Source organism: Meleagris gallopavo, chromosome 1, assembly GCF_905368555.1.
Source record: "Meleagris gallopavo chromosome 1, MGAL_WU_HG_1.1, whole genome shotgun sequence".
Classification (NCBI taxonomy): Eukaryota; Metazoa; Chordata; class Aves; order Galliformes; family Phasianidae; genus Meleagris; species Meleagris gallopavo.
Window position 1 is genome coordinate 38947963 of NC_139404.1, and position 14902 is coordinate 38962864.

The 14902-nt window shown below is 38.8% G+C and overlaps 1 protein-coding gene across 2 annotated transcripts in view; it reads left to right on the forward strand.

Annotated features, from left to right (window-relative positions):
• SYT1 (synaptotagmin 1) overlaps positions 1-14140 on the forward strand; it is a 337461-nt gene extending 323321 nt beyond the window's left edge. For both annotated transcript variants that reach the window (XM_085221774.1, XM_085221782.1), the window contains exons 10-11: positions 6643-6776; positions 11013-14140. In XM_085221774.1, coding sequence (XP_085077900.1) covers positions 6643-6776; positions 11013-11219 — 341 coding nt within the window. In that variant the 3' untranslated portion in view covers positions 11220-14140. The remainder of the gene's footprint in view (positions 1-6642; positions 6777-11012) is intronic.
• The last annotated feature ends 762 nt before the right edge of the window (positions 14141-14902 follow it).

The following is a 14902-nucleotide window of genomic DNA, read 5'->3' on the forward strand; positions in this document are numbered from 1 at the left end:
GGTGCAAATACAGGGGAATGAGGTTTACTGCTTCGATGCTTGTAGTTTGCATGTAATCACATTTACGGAGTGCCTGGTTAAGTTGTTTTGCTTTTGCACCAGGGCATTATGTGTTTACATACTGCCAAATCTTAAGGAGCTGTTTCCTGTTGGTTCAACCCACACTTAGTGCGCTTCATAGAACTATTTGTTTTGCCTCTGTGCAGCTATGTTGAAGTGAGCTGCTTGGATGCAAGAGAGACAGATCAACTGCCCTTGCTCTGGCAGTAAACTTAATCATAATCTCATAAGCACTAATTTGTGCTGTTTTTAAATAAGAGTTTTGGCTTCTTCATTTTTTCAGTTTTATGCTACTTCCCCCATCTGGTGTTGTAACATTTGTTGTTATGTTCCAGTTGGAAGCACTATGGGTGGAATTACAGACTCATCTGCTGGCTGAATAGCCCTTAGGCCTTTGTGAACATTTCTGTTTCTACTGTCAGCTCTCCATGCTCAGCAGTCTCAGTTTGGGATTCTCAGATGAGGGAATTGCTGGCTCCACTGTCAGTTTTACAACACCTCCATCCTCCCAGAGCTCTCTGCTTCTCAGAACTCAGCATTTCAGTAACAACTTGATGCTCATTTAACTGCACAGCTGTTATTCTGAGACTGCTTTGCTACACAGCCATTCACCTTTTTCATTATAACGGGGGACTATTGTTAGTTCTTCCAAATACCCTCTTCCCCAACTTTAAGTGGATTATTGGAATCCATTATTCCGATGAGAATCGATCTGTTACTGAATATGAATGGGCAAATGTTTTCATGTATAAATTATCCACTCTTTGGATAAGTTATATAAATTATGCACTCTTCTGCCAAAGGTGCTTATGGAAATACATTAACCAAAATCATCTAACCTGTTACACCATGACACATAATAGGATAAAAAAGAACCCTGAGCTACATCTGGAGCAGTCCACCCACAGGGCACAGATAGAAGTTAGCACATGTATTATCAGTTTTTTTGACTAAATTTGTTACAGCTATCAGTGGTGTTTGACACTCTGCCTAGGCTGGTTGCAATTTCTGAACTCAATTCATGGCCACGGGGTGGTGCTGGGAGAATCTCCCAGGCATGCAGCTGAATCCCCAGCCCACTTAATAAAGTGATTTTTAAAAATGTTTTGCTGGGATCGGAAATGGCACAGATGCCACCACCGGAAACTGCAGGAAATACTTTTGCTACCCACATTTCCCTAGTGCACTGATCAAGTACTGGCTGCAGTTCAAGATCTGGCTGATAACATCAAGTACTCTACAGCCCAATGGGGTTATGGAAACTCCAGTAATGTCCCTAGTGACTAAATGGGAATGCTAGCTGAGAACTGAATATTTAAATAAAACTGTTTTCATTGAAATGTTGTGGTAAAGAAAGAAAGAAAGAAAGAAAGAAAGAAAGAAAATCACAAAACCTATATTTTATGCCAAGAGAATTCCTCATAATAAGACTGCTTTCCAGTATTTCTCTTGAGATGTCAGCTGCTGCTTAAAAATTGCATTCCACTTTCCGTGTGCTTATTTATGGAGGAAAGTAGAATGTCCAGTAGCTTGCATCAATGAATATAAACCGATATAGAATGTACCATAGCACTTGCATTCATTCTTAGTAGTGGTATCTTACACTGCTTCTTCTCTAGATAACACATTTTCCTCCTCTCTGGCTTTCTTTCCTTTCCAGAGCTTACACTTCATTTGAAAAATATTGACTTAGACAATCCAGGCACAATATCACTACAAGCTCATTATGTCATAGACTTTAATTATCCCCCTCTCATCCATACATGAACACACAGAAGAAGAAAAAGTTAAGTCAAATTATCCATGGCCTGAAAGCCACAGGCATCGTGTGAATCATCGCTCTCCTGGGAGAGGAGGGTTTATAGGCCCACAGAGGGAGCACATCCCATGATTCTTGGGAAGAATCAGCAAACCTGTGGGAACTACGAGCAAAGTTTGTCCCACTGTGTTCTGTGGGTGCTGTACTGAGTCCAGGCCTCCTCCTGCCTTGCTCAGAGGCACTGGCCTTGTTCCTACCCTGCTGGTTGCTGTAGTATGTGAGTGATGCTGGCTCTTTATAGTGGAACTGACAGCCCTCCCCACAAGTTACTTCTGCTCTAACTGTGAGTGCTGAGCCATTTTTTAGGCTACGTTTCCGAATCTGATTTTCTTTACTTATTGAATCAATTTCTGAGTTCTTCAAGAATTTCTTTTACTTCTCGAAATGGAAGCACCACTGTCTGCCTATACCTTTGCTCTAAACGTCAGTGCTGTGTGCTTTGGCATGGGCTTGGCATTGCTTTTCTTCTGGTGAGAAAAAAAAAAAAGTCTGTGCTAATTAGCACCCAGTTAGCCTGAACAGTTTGAAGACAAGAACAAAGCCAGAGGCAGTTCTGGCACTCTATTTCTTTTCAGTTTCTACTTTTGATTTGAGTACATCTTCACATTACAGTGTTTGTCATATGAAACTTTACTCAGCTGTATCCATGACTAGTTTTTTCTGGCTCAGCTTTTTCCTCTTAATCATGTTAGGATTCTCTGAGGCTTGAGGAGGTTTTCTCTGAACCCTCCACACAGAGCTGTGGGATTTTTTTCTTTAAACTGTTACTCTCCCCCATGTGCATTCTGGACTGTAATTGCACACCTAATCAAGTCCAGTGTTTCCCCTGAAGCATTTTTCAAATTTGTCAACTTTCTAGTTGCTTGCTTTTCATATTACAGAAGCCTTACAAATATTTATCAAAGATCAGCACCATCCTTATGTTTGCATTCAGAATAAGCCACTGTAGTAAAGCCATGCCATGTTGAGTACTTTGTTGACATTTTTCTGCTGAAGATCCATACAAGTGGAAATTTGTGTGCTGAATACTACCTGAAAAATGATTTTTCATTAACTACTGATCCCTGTAACATACTTTTCATCTTAAAATTCACTGTCAGTCATTCTTGAGTTCCACTTTTTCCTCAGATATGGTCATTAGCCAGGATTTTCTTCTTTTGCAATGTAGTATTTGCTTTTCACTGCCAAATTTGCTTCTCCTAAACCCCTGATAATTAAGTGCATCTCATCTATGGTATGATGATGATAAAATAGTTGTTGTATTAAGAGGTTTCTAATTGTGTATGTATGCTTCACAGTCCACATAAATCAAGACATCTTTACCTGATATCACATGCCATTTTACTTATCCTTTAAATAACATATTGGCATCTTACTGCAAACTTCAAGAAGACAAAATTTGTCAGCTTGTCACCCAGTGCTTTAAAAGCTGTTCAGCCACCCTCCCTTGAGATGTTGTAAAATCTATAGTGCACAATTCGTTATGAATTTTATAGCTTTTTAGCATTTGTGGATAGACTGTTAATGAGTGAATAAATAACACAATGTTTTTTAATCCCACACATTATTTAGTGTGAGTTATTAAGCAATGGACACACAGCCATTCTGTGTCCTCTAGCAGAGAAACATCTATAGTGCCCTGGATGCAACACCCCTTCCTCCAGGTGGTTGGGTAGCATAATGCGTTGGGGATATAATGTGGACCTAAGTCCCTGCATACTCGAAAAGAACAAAACTGTAGGAAAAAACAGAGTGATGTTCACCTCTTCTAAACTGCAATATAACTGTTCACATCCAAGCTAATAGGCTACCTTGCCTTTTGGGGTACAATCCACTTGATAAAAGATAGGTTTCTCTGGAATTAGATAACTATCCAGACTATACAAAGGGAAAAGCTTTCTCATTTTCATTGGCATTGGACGTAGACATTTACATGTGGTCCAAAGAATTCTGCTCTCTGTGCCCATGCTATGCACTTAACATACAGTTTATCTTGCTGGATTTTAATATCAGTGCTGTCATTCTTACTAGTCTTACTTATTCTGTGAGATTATTTACATATTAAAGCATTATTCAGCATGAGTAATGGTGCCAGCACTGAGGTTATGCTGCGAGTAGGGAGAAGAGAGGTTTCCATTATCGCTATGCCTTATCTCAGAAAAATCACTGGAGACTGTCATTTCTCAGAGGTTCTGCTTGCTTTTGATGATCCTCCCTTCTTTCAGTAATTGAGTCCAGAAGCATTTTAGCTTCTGTTATTTAGTGGAAAAGAACCCATCTCTTTGAGTCACTTGTGAATTTCAAGGACGTCTGTGTAGGTCGCATGCAAATAGATTCCTGGAGAGCTGGTGGTGGTAGGGCTGGTGAGGTAAGTTACGGGACAGTCTAACTGAAGAGGTCATGTATTGAACTCAGAAGAACAACGAGAGGGGAGAACCATGTAAGGCCAGGATGCTTCCAGAAACAGAAAGTAGATGTGCAGTCTAATAAGGATGAACTCACCTAAGTCTCTCATTCATTCACATATGTGAGTTGAACGCCCTATTCTGGTCTGCACTGTTTCTGTGATTAGTAGTTATTTAATACATTCTTCTAAAACTAGAAAATAGGGAACATGACTTCAGTTAGATGACTTTTTAAATTCATATTTAGTTTGGCTTGGCAGTTTCACTATATGACAAAAAAAAACAAGGCTATTGTATCACATGGTATGTGCCCTTCTGTACTCCATTTGGGACCTCTGCCATTGACATTTCTGCATGACAGTGTTAAGATGGTACCACTTGGATCTTTCCTACTGAAAAAAACTGGCATTTGCCAGAGCCAAACTCATATACTCTGACAAAGAAACATAAGAAACTGATAGGATGTGAAAAAGAGGCCACCAAGACGTAGGCTTATTTGCTTTGTCCTGTGGCCACGAGTTATCCAGGGTCAAATTTTGTTCTAGTACCAGCAGGAAGATAGAAAATCTGTAAAAGGCAAAGCAGATAATTTAAATTGAATCTACATACAAACATTCATATACACTTGAATTCTAGGTTAAAGTAATTGTCCCCAAAATATGGAATGTTTATGTAGATCAGAATGTATCTGCATTGCTATATAAATCATTACAATAGAGTTCCTTGTGAACATATGAATAATCATCATATCTTCTTATGTTGTCTTTGTACAAGTCACTAAATGATTGGCTTATATTGATTACATTTATTTCAATAGACTTCTTCAGTTCTAATCCCCTCAATAATAATTGATTACTCTACTACTTAGCCTTCCAGCCTACCCTAGTTACTCAAATTTTACTTTATCAGCATTATAGCTCATTTCTGTGTCTTAATACACTGTTGTTGGCTCCTTGACTACTAAACTTTTTTAGTATAAATATACTAGCTAATATATTTATATTATATATATATGTATATATATATGTACCTAAAACATCATATTTTTGCATGTCAAAACTGTTGTGCAGTCAGCATGGAGCAATCAGGTAGATGGGCCTTTTCTCAAGTACCATCTAATTTGAAGGAGTCCAAGTTTGCCAGTTGTCCACATTCAAAATACTGCATGCCATGATGTAGAAAACAGTATTAAAAAAATAACAATAAAAGAATTTTGTTGCCTTTTTGCGAGCACTTCTTCACATTTCTGCTCTTAATTCATACATTGTGCAGTGAAAAGGAATTCTTGCAATTCCTTATCTAGCCTAGGGCATAAAACTACCCAGATTTAGTTTGTATTTGTACTTGTGTCATTTGAGGGAGAAAGAATCTTAATGCTCTGTGACAGAGTTCACCACAAAATCTTGAGAAGCTACTCCAGCTTTTTCAGTAGCCTCACTGCTAAAGTAAATGTGTATTTCTAAGCTAAAATTTGTCTAGTTTCTTCTCACAGCCATTATAAGTTATTAGACCTTTGTCCACTGTCTGGAAGAGTCCAGTAGCAGAATTATGTTCTCTTCAGACATACCATAGATTGTAATCACATTACTCCAAAACTTAACTGTCTCCAACTGCTATGTTCCTAGGCACATTTCTGACTGTAGCAGAATACAGTTATTGTTCTCAGACCCTTCAACCGTGAATTTCATTGGAGAGTAAAGCATGGTTTGTTCACAGTGATAAGTTTCGTTCTCGTTTGTCATTCTTCTTCTGTAGCTTCATCATTTTCTCAGGAGGGACATGAGAAGCCCCCTCCTTAGCTTACATTCAGGTTCTCTTAGTTTACACAACACTTGACTTATGGCTGGCAGGTGTTTTCTGTAGCTCCATATAACTCCCTAGAGGGATGGCTTGCCTCACCCTTCATCACAAGTCATCTGCTTAAAGCCAAATGAGATACTTGCCCAATTTTTGGTGATGGTACCGTACAGGCTGTTGAAAAAGAGGAGCTTGAAATTTCAAATAGTGTTTTATGGTACACATAAACAAAAATACAACAGAGCTCAGTGAAGGTATTGCTAATTAACACCAGGATTGTTTCCAGGATGCTTAATGAACTGCAGAACAAAGTTAGGTGGAAATCTTCCTTTCCCTTGCATGGCTGAGGAGATAGTGCAACAAATATTTTGTATCTTTTCCATCGCAAACATTTTGCAGATGTATAGGAGTTTTCCTATGGAGGAAACTAAGACTGTTTAATTATAAGCTGCTTGTTGCTAAAGATTTTTTTTTCTTGAGTCTTGAATTTGTGAGATTAAATTCTATAGAAAGCACACTGAACTACCTCTCTTACTTCTACCTCTTTTCTTGATTACCTAGATCCCTATGTGAAAATCCATCTGATGCAAAATGGTAAGAGGCTGAAGAAGAAAAAGACAACAATTAAAAAGAATACTCTGAATCCCTACTACAATGAGTCTTTCAGCTTTGAAGTACCATTTGAGCAAATTCAGGTAATGTCAAACAGTGTTTCGTCTTCTCTCTGCATTCCATTTCTCAGCTCTTATAAATATTTAACAGGAATCATGTTAATTATCACATGTGCATGCCTTCATTAGCACCTAGGTGCCAGCCCTGTGCTGCAGGAGATGAGTGTGACTGCTTCAAGAGGGAAATGATAAAATGCACAGTACTTAGGAAGCTTTGATTCATCGGTGAGAAATGGATAACTGACATTTTATGTTAACAGAAATGGATTCTGGGAAAAAAAAAAAAAAAAAACCTGCAGGGAGATAGCAAAGGAATGTTCCTGAAAAAAAAAGTATAGGGATAAAAGAAAAGTTGCATACTATAATTTCCCCCAGATTATTGAAAATAATAAATCAGTATCATTGATCACAGTTGTGTTTCCTATGGATTTTTAGGAAATGTTTGTTGAAAGAACTGCAGCATCCCTGTCAACTAAAATACATTATTTTTTTTATTTTTTTTAATAGTTACCCATTTTACTGTGAAAACTTTTCCAGTGGTTCCCACTTCTCTCAGGGGTATCATTTTTCTTGGCAGCTCAGTGCAGCTCCAGCAGTTCCTCCTGTGCTGTTCCTGAGGAGTTCTATTCCTAAAACTAGGAGGCTCAGAATCCAGCTCGTTGACCTGGAAGTTGCCTCACCTAGTTGTGGAAAATACCAAGTAACCACTCAGCATTACTCAAGGACTTGAGTACCTACCTTTGGGCTACTGGGAGGCTAATCATCTCTAATTTATATGAATGAGATTTAACTTCTCATGTTAACTAACATTTTTCTCACAAGAGAGATGAGCTTCTTAACCATCTCAGGAAGCTCACTTGTTAGAGCATTCATTGACAGGACAAGATTCATGGGTTTAAATATTGCTCAAAAGAGTAGAGAACTGCATGCTGGCTTCCTAGCCTCCCAAGAGGCTCTGTGACCATGCAACATTAAGCAAGACAATTTCCTTTCTGGATGGAACTCAGTATGGAAAGTGTACTTTCAGGGGTCTCCCAGTTTGAAAGACAATAATTAAAAGTCGGGGAATATGTGCTTTTGTAGATTGTAAGAGAGGTCTTACACCTCTCCTTACACCTTACAGATTGGGTGCATTGTTGCTAAGGGGGTTGAAATGACATTGGTTAAATGTACAGCCAACAGACATTGTTAGGGAAAACTGCAAGGCAGCAGAGACTGCAAGGCAGCCTCCTCTTGATTAGGAGAGAGCCTGGTAATGGTTTTGGGAATCTGCATCTTTGATTCTGACATCAGCTGAGCTGGAGAGAAGTCCAGAAGCTAAGGCCTACCTTTCACAAAAGCTGTGTGCTTGCCTTTTTTTGGCTTGTTTCTGACAAAGATAAAAAAAGCTAAACAAGATAAGGCACTAGGAATAGTGACTAGAATGAATGACTGACCCTCCCAGGAGATTTTTGATACCCTCCAGCATAGATACAGATGTCTATGGGCAGGAGTCAAAAAGCAGGAAATCCAATGGGGGCTGATTCCAATTGATTTTAATGAAAACTGGTCACTGTCCTTGTGAAACATCTCAGAACAAGCATCAAAGGACCAGAAGCTAAAAAAAGATCTATCATATAAAGCCTCTCTGAAATATCTTGATTTCTGAATAGGGATGGGAGGGGGAATCTGAATGGATACCTCTAAGTTATCAAATATGCGCTCTGGCATGTTAACACTTACTCTGTGGGTGCTTGGCCATTTTGCCCTCTAATCCTAAATCAGCTTAGTGAGGTGACCCAGACATTTTAAAAAGTGTTGTAGTTTAGCTATCTAAAATTTTACTGCTCTTTTGGTAAGTTTATTAGAGCGACTTATAGCTATTTACCTCAGGATATAGCCTCAATTTAATGATCTATAGTTATGGACTGTAGACATATGCCAGTGTATTTTGGAATTAGTTATGAAAGACTATATTTAGAAGAGATTTCATTATGGTCACTGTAGTAATTTCATCGTCTGAAAAAAAAAAAAGCATCTTAAATACTGTTTAGACTTACGTGATAGTAAGAATGGATTTAGGCTCTTAAGTGAAATGGGCACGCAAGGAAAAGTGTTATGTCGAAAGACAATGGGAGAAGACCACTGGGAAGTCAAATCCTGTTCCTACAGTCAAATCAAGTACATGTTTCACCATTTTCAAAGCAGACCACATCCATAGGTAGCAGTCTCTACGCCCATTCATTCCAAGGAAACTGCTAATCCAAGTATGTAATAGCGGAGATGGTGCTTTCTACTGCATCTGTTGGAATTTGCAGTGCAGCTGTTGCTTTAATATGTGATAATATGTGGTACAAAAATACTGAGATGCTTACATTTCTCTGTGGGTTTAAGTCAGAGACCATGCAGTGAAAATTATTTCATCATTAACCATCTGAGCTACTTTTTTTTTCCATCTTTATAGATCAAAAAAGTGTCTTCTGTTTTCAGTTCTCACTGTTTCATTATGATTAACAAAGGAAAAATCCAATAATAACTAGCCCCGAGCTTCTAGGTGCAGCAGGCAACTTTTTTTGTACCGTAAAATAGTACTTATATCTATGTTTTGTATCTGTGATTGTATCGTGCATCTAAAACATAAATGTTCATTTGGGGAGGTACCATCAACATTGAAGTGACTGTATTGCAAGCAGCAAAACTGAAACATCATTTTGGCATCTAGGAATACTTGCTTCAGGATATTGCTATATATCATGAGTGCTCTGGGAAAACAGAATTTTGAGTTTGATGTACACTTTTGTCATCAGCAACTATATCAATACTTCAGTGCTTGCTGGAATTATTTCTTTCTCTGGCTCAGTGAATTGCAGAGTCTTGTAAGTGAATGGACCCTATAAAACAGAGCTCATGAGTCTGGTCTTGCAGAGATGCTTAACGGTTACTTTTAAAAGATAAATCCTGTTGCAAGCAATGAAATTAATTGTGCTAGTAAAAAATCCAGACTATACACATATTTAAAACCTTAAATTTAAAAAACCTGATATTTGAGAATACATACATACATATATATATATATTATTTATTTATTAAGAAATCTGTTTCAGTGCATTTCTTCCTCCAGTTCAGGAAGCTCAAATTCACATAGGGACTATATATATTTATAAGGGAATGGAAAGAAGTCAGGAAAAGAACTGTATGCTCAACTTTAACAGGAAAATCCCTAAGGAGAAACATTTACAGTTAAGTAAAATCAGCCCAAGGCTGTTTAATGTCTCAGATACTATTAAGAATACCACTCCACTGAAGGCGAAGCTGTTTGTACTGTTTCAGCAAATCTTAACAACCCGATGGAGAGGAACATGTGCATGTATACACAAATACCTGCCTTGAATTCTGCCTCTCAATGTGCCCCGGCCCAAGTGAACAGAAACTGGTGTGTGAGGTCTGAGAGACGGGCTCTCACAATTCTGTGTGCCAGAGCTAACCAATCCTACAGTCAAGTCGCTCTGCAGCTCCGGCACGGTTACAGGCCAGACCTCACTGTGCATGATAGTGCTGCTGTGCCAGAGACACCACAGTTTCTTCTTCTTTCTGGCTCCCTTGGATGTGCAGTCTCTTTTCCTGACCGCTTTATAGTTGTATAGATCTATCACATACACATACATATGGGTGTGCACGTGACACACACAGGTATGTACATCTATCTGTAGATAGCAGCTGTAAAGGCTGTCCTCTCAATTATTTCTGAAAACAGAAGATTTGCATGCAGGATAGATAGAAGGAGTTATTTAGAAGTAGAAAGAATTGAGTGCAGCATTGGAAATGATAAGTTGGTGTGGAATTCATTTCTGAATTCAGCCTTCTAAGTTTAACATTTATTTATACAATAGTGATATGTTTAATTGGACTACTTTTTAATTAGCTTTGCTTAAGATCTCACCTTTAGCCCTGCAGACTTCAGGTAGCCTGATTCTCCAGGAACAAAAAAATATATATACATTGTTAAACCGTTAAAGGAAAAAATCAACTTTTATTCTCCCATGAAGCTCTTTGACACCAGGGGTGAATTTCATGTTAACTGTGAGGTTCTGAGTAGAAACACATCTGTAAGGCTCACAAGAAGCAAAGACAAATGTTTGAATTCACTTACGGTTGGGGGAACCTCCCCTGGCAGTCATGCGTCTGCTCAATTGGTGTCTACGGAGTCTCGATTGTAACTGTCTGCGCTCAAATTCCTCTCTGCCCTTCTCCCCTCACTGGTCTTTTTCTGTCTCGTTGTAGAAAGTGCAAATTGTTGTAACTGTTTTGGACTATGACAAGATTGGCAAGAACGATGCCATCGGGAAAGTCTTTGTGGGCTACAACAGCACTGGAGCAGAGCTGCGGCATTGGTCAGACATGTTGGCCAACCCCAGGCGGCCCATCGCACAGTGGCACACCCTACAGCCCGAGGAGGAGGTAGATGCCATGCTGGCAGTCAAGAAGTAAATTAAATTAAATTAAAGTACGAAGAAGAAGAAGCCTTTCTGCATTTGCCCACATAGTGCTCTTTAGCCAGTATCTGTAAATACCTCAGTAATATGGGTCCTTTCATTTCCAGCCATGTGTTCCTGTCACTGATCAGTTGTACTTTTAAATTAATTCCTGTTTTAATTTGCACAACTTTAAATGTAGAGAGCCCTCTAACGGCGCTTCATTTCACCACTGCCCCCCAGATCTACTCTTCTTTTAAGCAATATGATGTGTAGATAGAGCATGACAGAAATTATTTATTGTATCACACAGTTGTATATATACACCAGTATGCTGAGAATTTATTTCTAGTTTGTGTATTTGTATGTTGTAAGCGTTTCCTAATCTGTGTATATCTAGATGTTTTTAATAAGATGTTCTATTTTAAATTATGTAAATTGACTGAGATATAGGAGAGCTGATAATATATTATAGGGTAACTATTGTATCGTCTGCATTCCAGAAAAAAATTCCAACTTGTAAGGCACTAGTAGTGTTACACTGACATCTTAAAGGACAACTTAAATCTGAGCTTTCAACTGGACCATCCTAATAACAAGCTACGCATACACAGTGAATTTTGGAGGGGCACATCCAATTTGGTAGACTTCTTTGACAGGCAACTTAGCATGATCTGAGCAGCTCCATGGCTGACCTCAAGGAGATGTAGCCAGAAGCCAGGAGATCATTTTTTTGTATATATTCCAAAGCGCAAACATTACAGACCGAAATGGCTTTCGATTGAAAGTTGAGGAAGCAGTTCCATAGGAGGCGACAGTTTCATCTCACGTGAAAGTAAGAACATTGCAGAGGTTATGCGGGGAGGGGGGGATGGGAGGGGGGAGACGCAGCGGTCGCGAAACGCTGCCATGAAATCAAGAGTAGCTCTCCGTTATCACCTTTATACAAAATTTGCATACTGTGAATTCCATCCACGATTTCACATTATAATGAGTTTGCACATTAGACTTTGTAACAAAATATTTTATTATACTAACTCAGATTAGAAGGAATGCAGAATATTTTTTAGACACAGCCGTGTGAGTTTATTATACAAAATAGTTTCATGGTAAACGGACAGTATTGTAATCCCATCAGAAGATGACAAAATTTAGCCATAGTTCTAAATGCACTTCAAAGTAAGCCAAAAGAGAACAGCTAGTGACCTTTTATATACTATTTATACTTAAGTTTTAATTTGTCCTTTAAAAAAAAAAAGTGAAAACAAAGAACAAGTTCTAGAAAACTGAAGCAACCTCTTCTGTATACTAGATGCTCGTTTCAGGAGGAGTTTTTAAATGTTTTCAATGTTATTATGTAGTAAATGGCACTATTATGAAGCTATTAGTCATTCCATAAGAGTCTTGAAAGACTGCTCTGTGTATCACTGTGACTGCCGTGTGTGCTTAGAAATGTAGTTTTCTCAGTGGATAGCAATCAATTTATTCCGTAGTGATATTGTAATAATACTGCCATTCCCTTCTACTGCACTGCCGAAGGAATGCATAGCACAAGCAGTTCTAGTTATTACGGACCAATTTAGAACTGGAGAGCTATGCAGGAGACAAGGAGGCTATATTGAATAGGTTGACCACGCAGCATTTTGTCAAGCCCTGTGCAATATTCCACATTTCCAACCTCCCTCACCCTTGCCCCCCGCTGCTTTACTGTAGATAGCCATCTTACAGCTAGCCAGCATGTCAGCTCAGCTTGTACCATCTCATCAAGTCATTTAGGGCATCTCTTCTATCCCATGTACCGTCCTCTGAAGTCCTTTGAAGCCCCTCGCTTGTCTTTCCAAGCTGTGAATATATTTATAATGCTTTGAAAAGTGGATTATTTTCAGCCATGCAAACTACCCCAGAAATGTGGAAATGCTATACCTTTTGGAGGGGCACGTGAGACACTAATGTTTTTCTCAATTGTACCTAAAAGAAATTATTGTGAAAACAGAAAAAACAATGAATGTAGTTAGAGAACTGTGGACTGAAAATGAAATTCTACACCCTCCCTCAAGGCTCTGCTGCTGAGTGAGCTGTGACAGCATGAGGTCAGTGTGATGGCCACATGCCACCATTTTCAGTGCACGGTGGGAAAAAGGAGCAGCAAAGTGAGAGGAGACTAAAAATATGGATCTCTCCTCCCCTCCAAAAGTAAGTAGCAAAACCCATTTTCTTTCTTTTTTACATGAAACACGGAAAATACACAAGTGAGACATCTTCTGATAGAAACAGGCACATACATGCAAAGCATCAAGCTGGAATACTTTAAAATCTTAACCTTGAGGACCAAACCCCACCAAAGAAAACACCGAGACAGTCAGCTTTCCAGCATAAGAGCAGATATTCAGCTTCATGGTCTCTAGCTTTCAGTTGTTCATTCGGGATAGCTGCAGGTTTCAACTGCCAGAACTGATTCATTGTGTTAAGGTATTCTTAATGCTTTTTCTTCCTACACTGCCAGACTGAATGTCACCATAGAATTGGTTTGTAAGGTACTACGATTCTCAGAGACCAAACCTGCTATTTGACCAAGATGACATTTTCATCCTCAAAGAAGCCACATGTACCTTTCTGACAAAGCTGTGTGAAGTATTAGAATCTGATGCTGTAGAAAGATCCTAGTTGCCTTTGTGTATATTTACTGCCTGCTTGAGTGTTTCTCTGTGTGGGTTTTCTCTGTATCTTGTAGAAATGTTTGGGGTGTTTTATCCTGCCATATCGCTCGTGGCCCGCGAGCTGACAACTTTAGCCGTATTTTACCTTCATTTTTGATGAGGTGGTTTATATTTTGTTTCACTTTGTGTAGTGACTTCCCACAGTAGAGTTTTCCAATTGTCGTTAAAATAACATACATATTACACAGATATTCAATAAAAATGTTTTATTTCCTGTTGATGTTTCAGTGTTTCTCTTTTGATCTAAAATTTAAAAAAAAAAAAAAAAAAAGCATTTCACTCATAGACCTTAGCACAACCATAAACACAGCAGTACTGCAAGTGCTATGGCACCAGGCCTTGATGGGGTCTGTTGTAAGGCAGTCACAGCCAGCGCTTCTCCTGTAGGTGAACTCTGCCTGCCCTGCAGATGAAGTATTCCTCTGCTTTCCCAAGGAGGCTGATTATTTGCCTCCTGAAACATGATTCTCTAACAAAACACATAGTACTTTCAATATCATGACAAAAACGCCAAGCAGTTGCCTGTACAATCAGTACTCCTCCAGCCAATTGCAATTGTTTGCAGAGAGATGGTACCTTTTAACTTATCCAAGAGCTACTTCTAAGCTGGCCATAAAAATCAAGCCTCTTGTAGACTAAAAGTCATTAGAGAAGGGACTAAAACTTGAAGTGGAAAAAATGTTCTGTGAGAAATTGAATCCACTAATGATTGAATAGCATTGTACTTCAAAACAACTGAATTTCCTGAGTCTACCAAGAGAAACCATTCGAAACAAACAGCAGCAACAACACAAAAACTTGTAGCCACGTTTGTTTTAAACATGTAACAGCAACCCTTTCTGCTACTGCTTTTTCTCCCAGTCTCCAAAGAAATTTACCCATTCCTTTCAGGAACCACAATAATTACTGATATGCACCACTTTAACCACAGTCATTTCTGCACCAGGAGCTCACTGGAACAATTTTCAGTTCACCCATTTCC